General features: G+C 37.5%; 2 protein-coding genes across 2 annotated transcripts; one reads left to right on the forward strand and one right to left on the reverse strand.

The window, feature by feature from the left end:
- Nucleotides 1-2,593: 2,593 nt before the first annotated feature.
- ppil4 (peptidylprolyl isomerase (cyclophilin)-like 4) lies at nucleotides 2,594-10,468 on the reverse strand. Its single transcript, XM_077511032.1, has 13 exons — nucleotides 10,306-10,468; nucleotides 9,984-10,051; nucleotides 9,659-9,723; nucleotides 9,469-9,586; nucleotides 9,256-9,398; nucleotides 9,054-9,150; nucleotides 8,261-8,377; nucleotides 8,066-8,190; nucleotides 7,915-7,981; nucleotides 6,430-6,541; nucleotides 6,259-6,355; nucleotides 6,031-6,145; nucleotides 2,594-3,007 (listed from the first exon to the last, which is right to left on the reverse strand). Exons 1-13 carry the CDS (start codon nucleotides 10,373-10,375, stop codon nucleotides 2,813-2,815), a joined length of 1,389 nt encoding a protein of 462 aa, XP_077367158.1. The 5' UTR covers nucleotides 10,376-10,468; the 3' UTR covers nucleotides 2,594-2,812.
- Nucleotides 10,418-15,006, forward strand: ginm1 (glycoprotein integral membrane 1). Its single transcript, XM_077511033.1, has 8 exons — nucleotides 10,418-10,566; nucleotides 10,875-10,940; nucleotides 11,009-11,108; nucleotides 11,181-11,335; nucleotides 11,406-11,565; nucleotides 11,635-11,855; nucleotides 11,955-12,118; nucleotides 13,140-15,006. Exons 1-8 carry the CDS (start codon nucleotides 10,492-10,494, stop codon nucleotides 13,234-13,236), a joined length of 1,038 nt encoding a protein of 345 aa, XP_077367159.1. The 5' UTR covers nucleotides 10,418-10,491; the 3' UTR covers nucleotides 13,237-15,006.
- Nucleotides 15,007-16,072: the final 1,066 nt, after the last annotated feature.

Genomic DNA, 16,072 nt, shown 5'->3' on the forward strand with positions numbered 1-16,072 from the left:
ACATGGTCGTTTTTTTGGGGTGGAAAAAAAATGCCTTACTATACATGGTCGTTTTTTTTGGGTGGAAAAAAAATGCCTTACTATACATGGTCGGTTTTTTTGGGTGGAAAAAAAATGCCTTACTATACATGGTCGTTTTTTTTGGGTGGAAAAAAAATGCCTTACAATACATGGTCATTTTTTTTGGGTGGAAAAAAAATGCCTTACTATACATGGTCGTTTTTTTTGGGTGGAAAAAAATGCCTTACTATACATGGTCGTTTTTTTGGGGGGGAAAAAATGCCTTATTATACATGGTCGTTTTTTTTTGGGTGGAAAAAAAAATGCCTTACGACACATGGTTGTTTTTTTTGGGTGGAAAAAAATCCCTTACTATACATGGTCGTTTTTTTGGAGTGGAAAAAAAATGCCTTACTATACATGGTCGTTTTTTTTGGGTGGAAAAAAAATGCCTTACTATACATGGTCGTTTTTTTTTTTTTGGGTGGAAAAAAAATGCCTTACTATACATGGTCGTTTTTTTTTTGGGTGGAAAAAAAATGCCTTACTATACATGGTCGTTTTTTTTTTTTGGGTGGAAAAAAATGCCTTACTATACATGGTCGTTTTTTTTGGGTGGAAAAAAATGCCTTACTATACATGGTCGTTTTTTTGGGGTGGAAAAAAAATGCCTTACTATACATGGTCGTTTTTTTTGGGTGGAAAAAAATGCCTTACTATACATGGTCGTTTTTTTGGGGTGGAAAAAAAATGCCTTACTATACATGGTCGTTTTTTTTGGGTGGAAAAAAAATGCCTTACTATACATGGTCGTTTTTTTGGGGGGGAAAAAATGCCTTATTATACATGGTCGTTTTTTTTTGGGTGGAAAAAAAAATGCCTTACGACACATGGTTGTTTTTTTTGGGTGGAAAAAAATCCCTTACTATACATGGTCGTTTTTTTGGAGTGGAAAAAAAATGCCTTACTATACATGGTCGTTTTTTTTGGGTGGAAAAAAAATGCCTTACTATACATGGTCGTTTTTTTGGGTGGAAAAAAAATGCCTTACTATACATGGTCGTTTTTTTTGGGGTGGAAAAAAAAATGCCTTACTATACATGGTCGTTTTTTTTGGGGTGGAAAAAAAAATGCCTTACTATACATAGTCGTTTTTTTTGGGTGGGAAAAAAATGCCTTACTATACATGGTCATTTTTTTTTTTGGGTGGAAAAAAAATGCCTTACTATACATGGTCGTTTTTTTTGGGTGGGAAAAAAATGCCTTACTATACATGGTCGTTTTTATGGGGGGGAAAAAAATGCCTTACTATACATGGTGGGTTTTTTGGGGGGAGAAAAAAAATGCCTTACTATACATGGTTTCTTTTTTGGGAGAAAAAAAAAAGCCTTACTATACATGGTCGTTTTTTTGGGAGAAAAAAAATGCCTTACTATACATGGTTGTTTTTTTTGGGTGGAAAAAAAATGCCTTACTATATATACATGGTCATTTTTTTTTTGGGGAGAAAAAAAATGCCTTACTACACATGCTCATTTTTTGGGGGGGGGGGGGAAATGCCTTACTATACATGGTTGTTTTTTTTGGGAGAAAAAAAAGCCTTACTATACATGATCGTTTTTTTTCATTTTTTTTTTTTTTTAAAGAAAGCCTTACTATACATGGTCGTTTTTTTGGGGAGAAAAAAAAATGCCTTACTTTACATGGCTGTTTTTTTTGGGTGGAAAAAAAATGCCTTACTATACATGGTCGTTTCAAAAAAATTAATTACTATACATGATCGTTCAAGAAAAAAAAACAAAAAAAAATGCCTTACTATACATGGTCGTTTAAAAAAAAACAAAAAAAAAACGCCTTACTATACATGGTCGTTTTTTTTGGGAGAAAAAAAATGCCTTACTATACATGGTTGTTTTTTTTTGGGTGGGAAAAAAATGCCTTACTATACATGGTCGTTTCAAAAAAATTCATTACTATACATGATCGTTCAAGAAAAAAAAACAAAAAAAAATGCCTTACTATACATGGTCGTTTAAAAAAAAACAAAAAAAAACGCCTTACTATACATGGTTGTTTTTTTGGGAGAAAAAAAAATGCCTTACTATACATGGTTGTTTAAAAAAAAAAAAAAGCCTTTCTATACATGGTCGCTCAAAAAATAAATAAATAAAAAATCCAAAAAGAAAAAAATTGCCTTACTATACATGGTCGCTCCAAAAAAAAATAATAAAAAATCCAAAAAGAAAAAAATTGCCTTACTATACATGGTCGAAAAAAAAAAAAAAGCCTTAGTATACATGGTCGTTTAAAAGAAAAAAAAAACAAAAACAAAAAAACACCTTACTATACATGGTCGTTTAAAAAAAAAAAAAAAGTGACTGATTGGGTCGGGCCTTGAATGCTGAGGAAATGCCTCATTGGTCCGTCCAGCGCCGTTTGAAGGACCTACCTGTTTATTGCCGCTTTCTTGCTCGCAGTTTCTCCACCAATCTCTGCAGGCCAAATGTGGAACTTGATCTTTGATCCCCATACTGTGCACTTAAACATGTGTGTTTGCACAAGCAAATACATTTAGCAGACTACAACCCAAGTGTGACTTGAAGTGACTCCACAACCATTAGACTTTATGTAGGCTCACATCACATGATCATAAACGCATTTACTAAATATTCTTAAGGGCCCGAGTGACATTGACTTTTTTTTTTTGACATTCTATGTCACAGCTGACTGCAGGACGTCTCTGTAAGACATAAGAAGAGTTGGAATTGAGTTTTTGCTGCTCTCCAATGATGACAGATGACGCGCATGCCGTTCATCTGTATCTGCTTCCGTCTTTGTCCTTGGCCTTCCTGGGCGAGCGGCTGCGACTCCTTCGACTCCGGTCCCGTCCCTCCTTCCCGTGTCTGTCCCGGGACTTGCCGCGCCTGCGGTCGCCGTCTCTGGAGCGGGAACGCGAGCCAGAGCGCTGCCGGTCCGACTTCCTGTCGCGCCGGCCATCCTCGTCGTCCTGGAGAGATGAGAGGACGGATTTTCGGAATCAGGAAGTTGCGTTCAGATATGCAGAAAATAATTACTGGTATTCGTTTCTATCCTCCTTTGTGGTTTCCCCTGGCAAGCCCAAACGCCGTCAGTTGAAGGTGTTTACGCACATTTCAAACGGTTTTGTGCAATAGCTTGTTTGCATTTGTTGAGTGGATGTCACCAAAAATGAGCGCTAGCAAGCTAAAGGGAACCAGTTCGGCCTAATTTACTCACCCTAAAGGCTGAATATGTCAAACTAAAAGAAGGAACAGGGAAGTGTACACAAGATAAAGGACTGATTACTTCTCAAGTCAAGCGATTGTGTTTGCAGGACTGGCCTGGAGTCAAACTTCTGCTTACAGCTACAATAGTGCCCATATAATCAAGGAACACAATCTTCATCTAAATAATGGATGTGCAGTAACCATTAGGGGTGGGCCAATAAATCTTTTTTTCTTTTATTACTCATGGTGCATCGACAGAAGAGGATTAGGGCCAGTTTAGAGAGAGGGGAAAAAAAAAAAAAGTTTGGCAGGATTCTCACTTTAAAGTCATAATTATGACTTTAACAATTCTCACTTTAATATCAGAAATAATTTTCACTTTTCAGTCAGAATTCTGACTATTCTCAGAATAATTTTCACTTTAAAGTGAGAATTCTGACTTTATCCTCAATAATTTTCACTTTAAAATGAGAATTCTGACTTTATTCTCAGAATAATTTCCACTTTAAAGTCAGAATTCTAACTTTATTTTCAGAATTCCGACTTTATTCTCAAATAATTTTCACTTTAAAATGAGAATTCTGACTTTAGTCTCAATAATTTCCACTTTAAAGTCAGAATTCTAACTATTTTCAGAATTTATTCTCAATAATTTCCACTTTAAAGTCAGACTTCTTAAAATAAAATGAGAATTCTGACTTTATTCTCAGAATTCTGACTGACTTTATTCGTGCTACTATTATTCTGACTTTAAAGTGAGAATTCTGACTATATCCTCAATAATTTTCACTTTAAAATGAGAATTCTGACTTTATTCTCAGAATAATTTCCACTTTAAAGTCAGAATTCTAACTTTATTTTCAGAATTCCGACTTTATTCTCAAATAATTTTCACTTTAAAATGAGAATTCTGACTTTAGTCTCAATAATTTCCACTTTAAAGTCAGAATTCTAACTATTTTCAGAATTTATTCTCAATAATTTCCACTTTAAAGTCAGACTTCTTAAAATAAAATGAGAATTCTGACTTTATTCTCAGAATTCTGACTGACTTTATTCGTGCTACTATTATTCTGACTTTAAAGTGAGAATTGTGAGAATAAATTGAGAATCCTGCCCAACTTTTTTTCCTCTCTTCACTGGCCCTAATCCTCTTCCGTACATCAAATATTGACGAGGCTGCCAGACACTGAAATGCAAACTTTTCAATGGGTTCTTAATACTGATACCAGTTGCCAGGTGACATTCACAAGCTGAGCTCGTGAACAATTTCACATCTATTTCAGTGACCGTGCAGGATTAATGGCAGCCAAACACAATATTCAGCAAAATATCATGTTTAGACGAGTGGGGGCACATACGACATATTACTTGCAAATGTCCCGTACAAAGACTTGCCAGAACGTGTGAAACACTGTTACAGTCGGCACACCAAGTTTCCTGCACGTCGTAAAAATGAAGCAACAAGGAAGCAGGAAATAAATACGGGCATGATTGTCACAAGCGTGGCTGTCAATGTCAATTTAAAAAATGCCAAAAATGGAATAAGTTATATCTGCTTCCTTAGCATTTTTACCATCATATACATATTCTATGCAGATATTAACTCATTCACTGCCATTGACGGAAAAAGACGTCAAATGATGGATTTTTTTGCTGGTCTGGCAATGAATGTGTTAATAAATAACTTTAAAAAAAAATCAAAGTGGCCCTTGCAGCTTTCTATTTTTCTCTGTGGCCCTCAGAGGAAAAAGTTTGGACACCCCTGCTGTACATTATATCAACAATTTATAATTGCTTCATTGATTTTTACCATGTTTAACTCATTCACTGCCATTGACGGAAAAAGACGTCAAATGATGCATTTTTTTGCTGGTCTGGCAATGAATGTGTTAAAACAAATGGACAACATACTTGGTATGCTTGTTCCTACTGTTCACTAACAATGATTTGCAAATGTAGAATTTTATAGCACAAGTATTAAACATTGTTTTAGCAACAGCATCACTTTTGTAAAGTTAAAAAAAAGTTAACCAGCAATAAAAATTGCCACCAAAATTCCCACTCTTGTCCACTTCAACTTGAATAAACAAATAAATCACAACATTTTCGATTTAATGTCAATAAAACTCAAAATATTGTGCCCATCACTTTTATATTTTTACAGTTTGAAGTGGACAAGAATAGGGAATGTAAACCAACCAACTATGGCCAGCAGATGGCAGCATTTGGTCTCTTTTGGATGATGTCACCATGTAACAAAACGAGGTGGAAATTTGACGTTATGATTGATCAAAAATGTTTGTCACGTTAAATCTACTAAGAGTGTCACAACACAGAGAAACAAAGAGTATTTAAATGTAGTAGAATGCACAGTACTACTACTATTAAATGTAGTGTGCAAATATTCTATAAATTTGTCAAATGTTAAACAATATTGTGCCGTCAAATGACATTTTCTTTGTTGTGGTTGGTATTTTGCAGATAAGGACGCTTCAGATGTTTGAGGCATCATCAAGCAAAAAGGTCACTGTTGCCATAAAATTATAACTTTTCACAGAAAACTTGTTTCTGCGTGTTTTTGGTTTTGGTGATTTGGATCAACACGTACTTGTGATTACTAAAAAAATTAAATAAGGTGGAACAATTTTTATTTTTTTTATTTTTTTTTTTAGTGATGAAAGAATCAAGTCTTATCTTTCGTTTGGGAGTTTCTGTGTTTACATAAAACCTCCATTTTATTTTATTTATTTTTTTTCCAATGAGGTTGAGTTTTACACACTACCTTGTGTTTTTTCGACTTCTTGCTTCCTTCAGCATGATGATGATGATGTCGCTTCTCTTTGTGTTTTTTCTGTCCTGACGCCTCCTCGTCCTCCAACAGCAGGTCATAGCGGGAACTTTGGGACGGTTAGGGAAACCTAAAAGATGCTAATAGCGCACGACCAGAGGGAAGTACGAATCATTTTTTGAGCAAAAAATGGAAACATTGCAAGTCAACCTGTGAGGATACTCTTGTTTGGGCTTCACTTGATCTTTCAGCGTCAGTTTGGATCGCTTCTCCAAGTCATTTTCATAAGCCTTGAAATCTTCCTTGGTGTACTTCCCGCCTACGACGCATCATCGGGAGGGATGGTTGGCTCAGTGCGGGATATTTTGAAATCATACCGTACACAAAGCGCACCTTTCCCTTTCCATTTGATCTTCGACACGGACTGGCTGAAGTCGACGTGAATGCGGCGGTCGTCAATGAGAACGTTATCCATTTTGAAGTAGGCCTTTTCGCAGTCTTCTTGCTGTCAACACAATAAAAAACAAAATGGTGAACAAATGAGGGGCAGTAAAAAGACTATGAAAGTTCCAAAACAAAATACAAATATCCGTCACATATTGCATCCGATTGGTGCATGGCTGTCATCCGAGAAGTGAGCTTCGGATGATGCACACGAGGGCCCGCTAAGCTAACAGACAAGGTGTCAACCAAGTCCTGCGGTCTGATGAGACCAAGATGAACCCATTTGTTTCAGGTGGCGGCATCCAGTTGTGTCTTGCTAACATATTAATGTCCTGAAAATTGAATAAAATTTGCACTTAATCCAATCAATACAACCCAAATAATGTAAAAGCGCGATGTCGTGATATTAAAACTGCCACAATATCGCCGTCGTCATGTTCACGATATTTAAATGCAACACCTGTTTAAAAAAAAAAAGAAAGAAAAAAAGTCAGGTTTATTTCCATTTGTGCAGTTCTAGCACCATCTCGTGGCTAGTTTTTTTTTAGTGCAATTTAATTTTCATTAGGGATGTTTTGGCCCTTGTATGTTTAAAATCTAAGTCAATATGTGAAGGAACTCTGTGTGCATGCATTTACAACATAATAAAATAATAAAACATAGTAATAATAATAATAACATTGATGTTATGTACAAAAGCACAATATTCTGCTTTTTCTTTGTATGAGCTATTTTTTTCTTCTTCTTTTTTTTTTTTACAATATTGCAACCTTTTTTTTTTAAATATCGCCAACCCCTCCGCAATATCGTGATATCTTCGTATCGTGATATTTGGGTATCGTTACCTCCCTATTAATGACCATACACAATTATTACATTATTGGGGATTTAATACATTTTCACGTGGGTCTTTTTTCCCCTCCAAACTGATCATGTAAAACTTGACAGATAATGTAATACTATGCTGCTGGGAGTACAATTAAATGTACCACATCCTTTTTATTAAATAATGTTATGTTGATGTTTTATTTTTAATCAAAGACATGTTAAGTTCACGGCTATGTCATCAGGGTTTTAGTCTTTTTATAGAAACGTAACATAAGTAATAATGTAATCATTTCCTGAAAATGTTTTTTTTATTATATTACATTTTTAATCGAGCTAAGTGCTAATTTTATTCAATTTTCAGGTGTTTTTGCATGTTAAGGAAATGATTACATTCCAGTGTGCTACATACATCCAAGAGGCAGAATCGGATATTAATGGTGGCCACACAAAATATTAACATACTGATATTTGGGCCAAATGTGGATATTTTTACTTAGGGGTGTAGTCAGTGTTGTTGCTTGCGGGCCAGACGTTAATTGCTGAGTTAATTTGAACTAATTAATTTGATCTAATTAAAATGTGCCAGTGAGTATAGATGAAGCTCACCTTTTCAAATTCAATGAAAGCATAGCAGAGGGAATCTCCCGTCTTCCAGTCACGAATGATTTCGCAACTAACAGAACAGAACCAGAGGCAGTACTTAAGCGCAACATGGACGTGGCACAGCATGTCTATATTAAAAAGTACTCTGATTGACCTTTTAATGTGGCCGAAGCGAGAAAAGATGATTTCCAGGTCCTCGTCTGTGGTCACTGGGTTCAGCTTGCAGACAAACAGCACATCCTCTGGAGGCTTCACGTCTGCATCGGGGAGGTCGCCCACCTGGAGGAATGGCAGACGGACGCAAGCGTGATGATGCATCTTGGGAAACGTCACTCGAGGCTTTTCTTACCATCTCCAGCAGGATGGCTCGGGTTTTGGCTTCTTTCTCATTAAGTCTCTCCTCCACTTCTTCAGCCGCTTTCCCATCGGCATCGTCTATCACTTCATCTGCGCCAATCCGACCACTCTACACATACATAAAATAAACAGGAAAAAAAAGGTATTATTAACTCATTTGCTCCCAGTAACGTGTAAATACGTTTTTTTTGTTTTAAGTGTCCCAAAGACGTATTTATACGTTTTTTTGTTTTGTTTTTTAATGCTAGAGCATACAGAAGGCTTTGATGCAGCCTCTCAACTGCAAAGAACAGTTGCAGAAATGGTAGTTATTACACAAACGGCCAGCAGGTGGCAGCAGAGCAAAGGAGATCAACCAGGGCCATCTAGAAAAAAAGCTCAATTACACACAAATTTAAATAGATTTGTGAAAACTGATGAAACTTAGCTCTCTTCTAATGCTAATTGCTGCAAAACGGAATCAGATAGAAACATACTTTTTTTCCTGATGAAAGAAGAGACTTTAATCGTTCTTTTGATAGGTTCCATGCTTTTATCGCAATTGAACAGAATATTCTGTGGGCCTTGCAAAATCAGTCAAAATCCAGTAAAACAGCCGGGAGCGAACGGGATTGCGAAATGTGAAAATGGCGGCGAGTGAATGAGTTAAGCATGAACCAGCCAAGGAAAAAAAGTTGTATTTTAACCCAATCAGCCCACAGAATCTTCTGAAGAACAATTTAAAACTATCCACATTAAAAATGGAAAACTCAAGCAAGAAAGTCGACCAAAAATCCTGCACTCACATCTAGCTGCTCTTTGGTGGGATCAGGAGAACGATCCGGCACTGGGAGATCCGGTGGATCATCAAAAGGGTCATCAAGGATCACAGTGTGGTTTATTCTAATAGACCATGATAAAACATTGTTAGATATTAATCTTAATTAGAACAAATGCCCAACAGTACAATATTAAGAAGATATTTATTTGAGGCACAATCCAACTGACCTGATGTCCTGAAATGGAACAAAGTCTGTGTCGACAAACGTCTCGTTGATTTTGGTCACAACGTCCAATCCCTCGGACACTTCCCCAAAAACAGTATGCACACCATCTAGGTAATCCAGGTTTTCGCCAGTGGTAATAAGGAACTGTTTAAAAAAAAAAAAAAGTTTTAAAAATAATGTCCTTCAGCTGAAATTTTGTAACACGTGTACTCACCTGTGAACCATGCTGATCACTCCCATTGTTAACCATAGACACCGTCCCCTTTTTCCTGTGTTTAATACGTGGCATTTTCTCTGAATCGAAAAATCGGGCCTGGTCCCCGTACAGTTTGCTAAAAAATGAGAATACTGCTGTTAACACGCCGTGTTGAAGAAAGCCAGCGATAGAGACTACGATGACCCACCAGTAGATGGACTCTCCACCTCGACCTGTCCCGGTGGGGTCCCCAGTTTGAATGATGAAGTCTCTCTGTAAAATGAATGAATAAATAAATATGTTAAATAAAAAACAGAACTCTCTCTCTTCGACCCCACTGAAGGGCGAACTTTTGCAAATGTTCACCAGACCTGGTTCTTCTTGACCAAATTCTTGCGACACAAACAATCAATAAAACTCTATGCGAATGTTTAATGTAATTGAATAAACCCTGGCTGTGAAATCAACAATCGCTTGCGTCGCCCCTCAGTGGTATACAGGATGTGAGACGATAGGGACAAATCGTACGTTACCTGTACATTGTGGATAAGACAGTAGTTGTAGTATTTTATCTTGCATAATTTCAAAAAGTTGAGGCAAGCTGTAATGAAAACAAAATGTGGTTAACGTTGTTCGTTGCAATTCTGAAACCTTTTCACTCTGTACAAAGCATCAAGAAAGTCTTCAACAGTGTGCTGTTGTTGACTGTACGTTTCATAGCTAAGTAGCAAGCTAGCTAACAGCTACAACAGCTTATTCTTGAATCTATCAAGAGTTTTCCGATACTTTATCGAACGACTAAGAAACATATGGCCGTCGTTGCGTTCAAAGACCGACCGACAGGAGTTTTCTTACCCTTCGGCCTTTCTTCTGTGAACAAATCAATCACAATGTCGCCGAGCGTCGTTTCAAGAAGGACCGCCATGCCAACGAGTGAGCTCTCGCGAGAAGGAAAAACGGGACTACTGTCACGCGCGTGCGCATTTCTTACTTCCGTGTCAACGCTGTACAATCGCACTGCTACGGTAAATCAGAATTACAATGGCAGGGCCAACTCTTTTTGTAATATTTTTATTTTTTGTCAATATAAAGCATACCGAGTCATCACCGAACACGGTAAGACCTACGCTGGTAAAAACTATTAAACTAATGACGCTGATGATACGCTCAATATTTTAGCGTTCGTAAACATCTTATGATTTGTTTTTGTTTCACGTAGTCTTCATGCTTGCTGATTGATTACTTCTAAAAATCGTAAATTGTGTGAATAGTAATTTATTAGAAATGCGTGGAAATATCTGCGTGAGGAAAAAAAGAAAACTGTCGGCTCGATTGACATTCAGGAAATTATTCTTGCTTCTCGGCTGGTATTACGTATCATTATGTTGCTGAGTAATGTCATGGTGTTTTTTTGGTTTTTGCAGGAAAATATCCTGATCAATGTGACAGCAGGGGCACTGGCAGATACACAAGAGTCTAACATCTTGCAGGTACAGTACATCCAGTTTCTGGCCCTCTAGCATATGACCAATCTGATAAAACTCATTTGTTGTTTCAGATTACTTTAAACATATCAGTGGGTGAGGAGGAGGTTTTGGTAAATGATGTTCCTGTTCAGTTATCAGGGGTAACCCGATTCAACTGTCAAGCACTTCTCTGTAAGTCTCACAAAAATGATGTTGTTTCTCCACTGTTATCACTTAATGCGTATAATTGACCTGTTTTGTCAGTGAATAGCACTAATGGAAGCAGTGAGTATGAAGGAGGTGACCTGGTGTCAACTGTCACCCGGGTTATGGTGACCCAGAACCGACTGTATAGTGACTTGGAAGAGGTGGTCGCGCTGCAGGTGTTTAGTGAAGTCATTGAGTTGGAGGGCAAACAGGTACACACCATATAACACGTCTATTCTTTCAATTCTTTTTCTAAATCTTATTTGTTTTTGTGTTTTGTAGGTCCAGCAGCCTGATATGTGTGAGGTGAAAATACTGATGAGTCCGGATTTCCAGAAGCTGGCCCAGTTCACCAACATTTACCCGATGGGACACAGCGAGATCTTCAAAGTTTCCAGAGAGAATGACGTGGTCGTCACGGATCCAACAAACCGTCGAAAAGGTAATGGTGAACACATATTGATCACAAGCAATCAACCTACCAGTAAATCCCGTTTTTTTCCATCATCAGAGGAGCAAATGATGCTGCATACGACCAGTCAGTACCCTCTCAAACACTCCGAGACGACGCAAGAGGAGGTCGCAGCTCCGGGAAAACTTCCAGAGACGCCGCTTCGGATGGACCCCGATCTCTTCAATGAGCTCAAATATGAAGAAACTGACTACGACGACGTGATCCGACACAACCAGATTCCAACGGAGAGTTCACCAAAAGAATTCCTCTCGTACTCGGTGTGAAAATACTTTTTTTTTTTTTTTTTTTTTTGTAGCGCTGACTCAAGTTTTAGTTGTGATTGGTGGGAATTACAATTTGAATGCGTGTCTTGTCAGGCCATGTGTCACTGGGTGGAAGAAATCAGGGAGAGGATGAGATCCTTCTGCGAAGAGTCACTCCCGCTCTTCTTCCTGGTTATGTGGGTGGTCGTCATCGGTGTCGCTGGCTCAGCGGTCATTGTCAAGATATTGGACTTGTTCTTCCCAACTTGTGAACATAAGTGAGTTTGCTTCAAGCACTATTTCTCCTCACGATATTTTAGGGCTGGACGATTATGGGGAAAATAATAATTGTTTTGATTGAGATCGAAATCACAATTAATAAAAACTTTTTTTTCCCCAACTACTCAAAACTATGATCATAGCTTTCACATTGAACACTTCTTTTTGTCAAGTATAACATAACCTTATAAATATATGAAATTAAAGCCTCTTGCATTTTCATTCTTCATTTTCAAACTTAAGCATTACATTACCCTCTTTATCATATTTATTTTATCTTGTGTTATTTTCAAAAGTCTGGGGACTTAGTGGGCTAACCTGGTACCTCAAGGATTGTATTTTGTGCTTCCTTGAATTTTGAGGAAAAGAAAGTTCTGTGAAACTTTAAACAAAAAAACCCCAAAAAAAAGTGGTGTACATGCTTACGAAGAACAGAAGAAAGTTGCGATTGAATTCTATTAAAATAAATTTTTCACAAATTGGAAATATTTGAGTGGTGTCATCTTATCTGTGTTTCCACAGCATTTGTGTATGTGAATATTCGTTATTTGAAGGACTACTACTCCCGACGCTGATGCTAACTATCTGTTAGCATTTGAATGGGATGCGCCATTCACTTGCATTAGCATTCGCGCTAGGCTCGCGATGTGTTCAAAACGAAGCACGTTTTGTTTTTAAATACACGCTGTATGTAATTCAACTTAATCATAAGTTTAGTTTTACAGTTAAATCCAACTGGAGTGTCATTAAACAGTTTAAAGGACGATTAGGGACGACATAATCACACTAATTTCGTTCCGGGCTAAGCTACATGGTGCATTCGAGGTCCTTTCACAACGTAGGGAACTTGTAAACGCAACGCAGTGTTCTGCACATTAATTGTTTTTCTTCCATCATTACGTTTTAATGGTCGAGACAAGCCAAAATTGTGATTAAAAAAGTTGGTAAAATCGTCCAGCCCTACTATATTTGCTATGTTCACCAGTGTATTAAATTAAACTTTTTGGGGGGTTCTCACAGGCGGATTTGTCATCCAAACTCATTCACTGTGTTGCCGGACGATGAGAAGCACACGCTCCTGGAGAACATAGAAGAAGAGGATGAAGTGAAGCATTAAATGGGAACTATACCGTCGGTTGCGCTTGATTTTCGTTTGCATCTCGTGGAATTAGCACAAGTCGTGTAAGCCTGGTTCTGTTGCTGTATATTTGGTTTGCTGTTGAACACAGATGCAGTATGTATTCATCAAATTGTCTGCAGGCCAAATGACCGGAGTTCTTTTCAGACATGGGAAAACAATTAGCTTTCCTTTTTGCTGGCCCCTCATACACTGGCGATATCATTTGGTATATTTTGTTTGATTTTATTAACTCATTCACTCCCAGCCATTTTCACAGAAGCAGTCCCGTTCGCTCCCGGCTGTTTTACTGGATTTCGACTGATTTTGCAAGGCCCACAGAATATTGTGTTCTATTGCTATAAAAGCAAGGAACCTATCAAAAGAAAGATTAAAGTCTCTTCTTTCATCAGGAAAAAAAAAGTGTTTCTACCGGTTTCCGTTTTGCAGCAATTAGCATTAGAAGAGAGCTCAATTTCATCAGTTTTCACAAATCTAGTAAGTAATTTAGCTTTTTTTCTAGATGGCCTTTGCTCTGCTGCCACCTGCTGGCCGTTTGTGTAATAACTACCATTTCTGCAACCGTTCTTTGCAGTTGAGAGGCTGCATCAAAGCCTTCTGTATGCTCTAGCAATAAAAAACAAACAAAAAAAACGTATAAATACGGCTTTGGGACACTTAGAACATTTAGAAAAAAACGTATTTATACGTTATTGGGAGTAAATGAGTTAATCTGAGTGGCAACATAGAACACTTTTGTGCAGGCTGTTCTAAACAACTATAGTTATTTATCAACCACATATCCATTTGAAAAAATGGCCACATCAAATAATTTTTATGATTTAAGTTCAGAAGTCTGTAGATGAAAAAATAAACAATTTCAGTTTGGTCAAATTTTGAATTTTCAAAGTTAAGACCAACATCCAACAAAGAGCATGTCCACTCATTTTCTTGTATATTGGAGTGGATGATTTAATGGTTCAATACACTGTGGTCATCACAACTATTTATTTCTAGTTATGTTTGTAAAGGCAGATGTGATAATCCTGGATTCGATTTCATTATTAGTGTACCTAATTTTATGGCCAGTGAGTGGAAAAGATTGTTGCACTCATTGAGGCAATTACTGACACTTTTGTTGCATAACCATATCAAATCAATGTGTTGTGTTGGCTCTTGATTTATTTTTATTTTTTTTTAAACCCCTACATGTAAACGACACCTTTCTGGCACACTCACTTTGGTGAACTTATATTAATGTCCTTTTCAAAATGCCACAAGGTCTGTTTTGGTGTTGAATGTGTGAGGGTTTTTTTCTTTTCTTTTTAAACTATTAATACAAGAGCATGTGCATAAAACAATTGTGAAACACTGTTTTTTTTTTTTATGTGTCTTTTCCAATGAAACTGGACTCAAATCAGCATGGATGCTCGAGTCACCAGTCAAGCAGACATTGAAGGCACACAGGGTGGTTTACCACCTTGCTGAGATGCATGTGTAGTTAATCTAGTGAATCTGCTGCATGGGACCTCGAACAGATAAACTTGAATACAGTATGACTGATTCTAAATTGTTTTGCTAGTTTTTTATATAAAGTGCTCCTGGTGGTAAAACACTGTAATAGCAGGCATGCGCTCAGCTGGATTACATATTTTTTCTTTGAATAGTATTTGAGCCATGAAATATTGGTACATTTGTTAGCATATATGTAATCAATTATGCATACGTGTGTCTATTAACCCTGTGGATTAAAGGCTTTCACCATCTGTATACCTTTGGTCTGTATTTTATTGGACACAGACAGTCGTATTGCCATGACCTTAACTCATTTGCTCCCAATAACGTGCAAATACGTTTTTTTTTAATGTTGTAAGTGTCCCAAAGACGTATTTATATGTTTTTTTGTTTTTTTTATGTTAGCGCATACAGAAGGCTTTGATGCAGCCTCTCAGCTGCAAAGAACGGTTGCAGAAATGGTAGTTATTACACAAACGGCCAGCAGGTGGCAGCAGAACAAAGGAGATCAACCAGGGCCATCTAGAAAAAAAGCGAAATCACTTTTTTTCTATCTGTAGCCGTAATTGGTCAAAATAAACGTGCACAACGCCGCACCGTCCAATCAGCTCTAATGCTGCATTCGAGGATAGTTGGAAGTCGGACTTTTCAGAGTTCAAACCAGGAAGTGTGTACGGGTCGGGAACGCCCCCTTGAACTCGGAAATTCCACTTACGAAGTCGGAAAAAAAGGACGCCGACTTCACCGACGGAATACAAGTGACGTCACGCTAAAATGGCGAACAAAGACCGTGAATGGTAAAACACAATTTACTCAAATATAAAACTAGATAGCTTTCCTCATTCATAAATATTCGCCTTAACTTCACGTAACACAACGTACGTGACAGTATGCCGCTATGACCTTCCACAAATGCGTAATTTTTAAGAGCTTGTATGAATAGAATTCCCATTCATTTTCAATTACCCAAATGTGTCAGTTAGCTGATTGCAGCTCTAGTTATTAACCTACTGTTGTTCTATTTCTTTAAATAACAGAGAGGTACCAACAATTTTGTCCATGTGTAGCCTCGCTACTTTTTCTGAGAACTGTGTCACATCTGTGTTGCCCACGTGACCCGACATTCTGGACTAGATTCCACTTATTCTGGTAACTTCTTGAAAGCACCTGGAGAAGCAAAAGGCCACAATCAAACTTCTATTGTTGACAAAACAAGGTACAGAGACATGACATACAGGTTGTTGCATACCAATACAGTCCCTGGCTCAATTAGAACAGCTGACTTTGAGATATTTTTGTGTTGTATGTTCTCCCATTTCCT

This window comes from Festucalex cinctus, chromosome 21, assembly GCF_051991245.1.
Source record: "Festucalex cinctus isolate MCC-2025b chromosome 21, RoL_Fcin_1.0, whole genome shotgun sequence".
NCBI classification, from domain to species: domain Eukaryota; kingdom Metazoa; phylum Chordata; class Actinopteri; order Syngnathiformes; family Syngnathidae; genus Festucalex; species Festucalex cinctus.

Bases quoted from the DNA above. Each gene is read 5' to 3' on its own strand.
- ppil4 (XM_077511032.1), bottom strand. From the start codon at position 10,375: ATGGCGGTCCTTCTTGAAACGACGCTCGGCGACATTGTGATTGATTTG. The intron at 10,052-10,305 runs GTAAGAAAACTC...TTTTCATTACAG, and splicing joins CACAGAAGAAAGGCCGAAGG to CTTGCCTCAACTTTTTGAAA. The intron at 3,008-6,030 runs GTAGTGTGTAAA...TCATCTCTCCAG, and splicing joins AGAAGTCGAAAAAACACAAG to GACGACGAGGATGGCCGGCG.
- ginm1 (XM_077511033.1), top strand. From the start codon at position 10,492: ATGGCAGGGCCAACTCTTTTTGTAATATTTTTATTTTTTGTCAATATA. The intron at 11,109-11,180 runs GTAAGTCTCACA...CTGTTTTGTCAG, and splicing joins CAACTGTCAAGCACTTCTCT to TGAATAGCACTAATGGAAGC. The intron at 11,566-11,634 runs GTAATGGTGAAC...TTCCATCATCAG, and splicing joins TCCAACAAACCGTCGAAAAG to AGGAGCAAATGATGCTGCAT.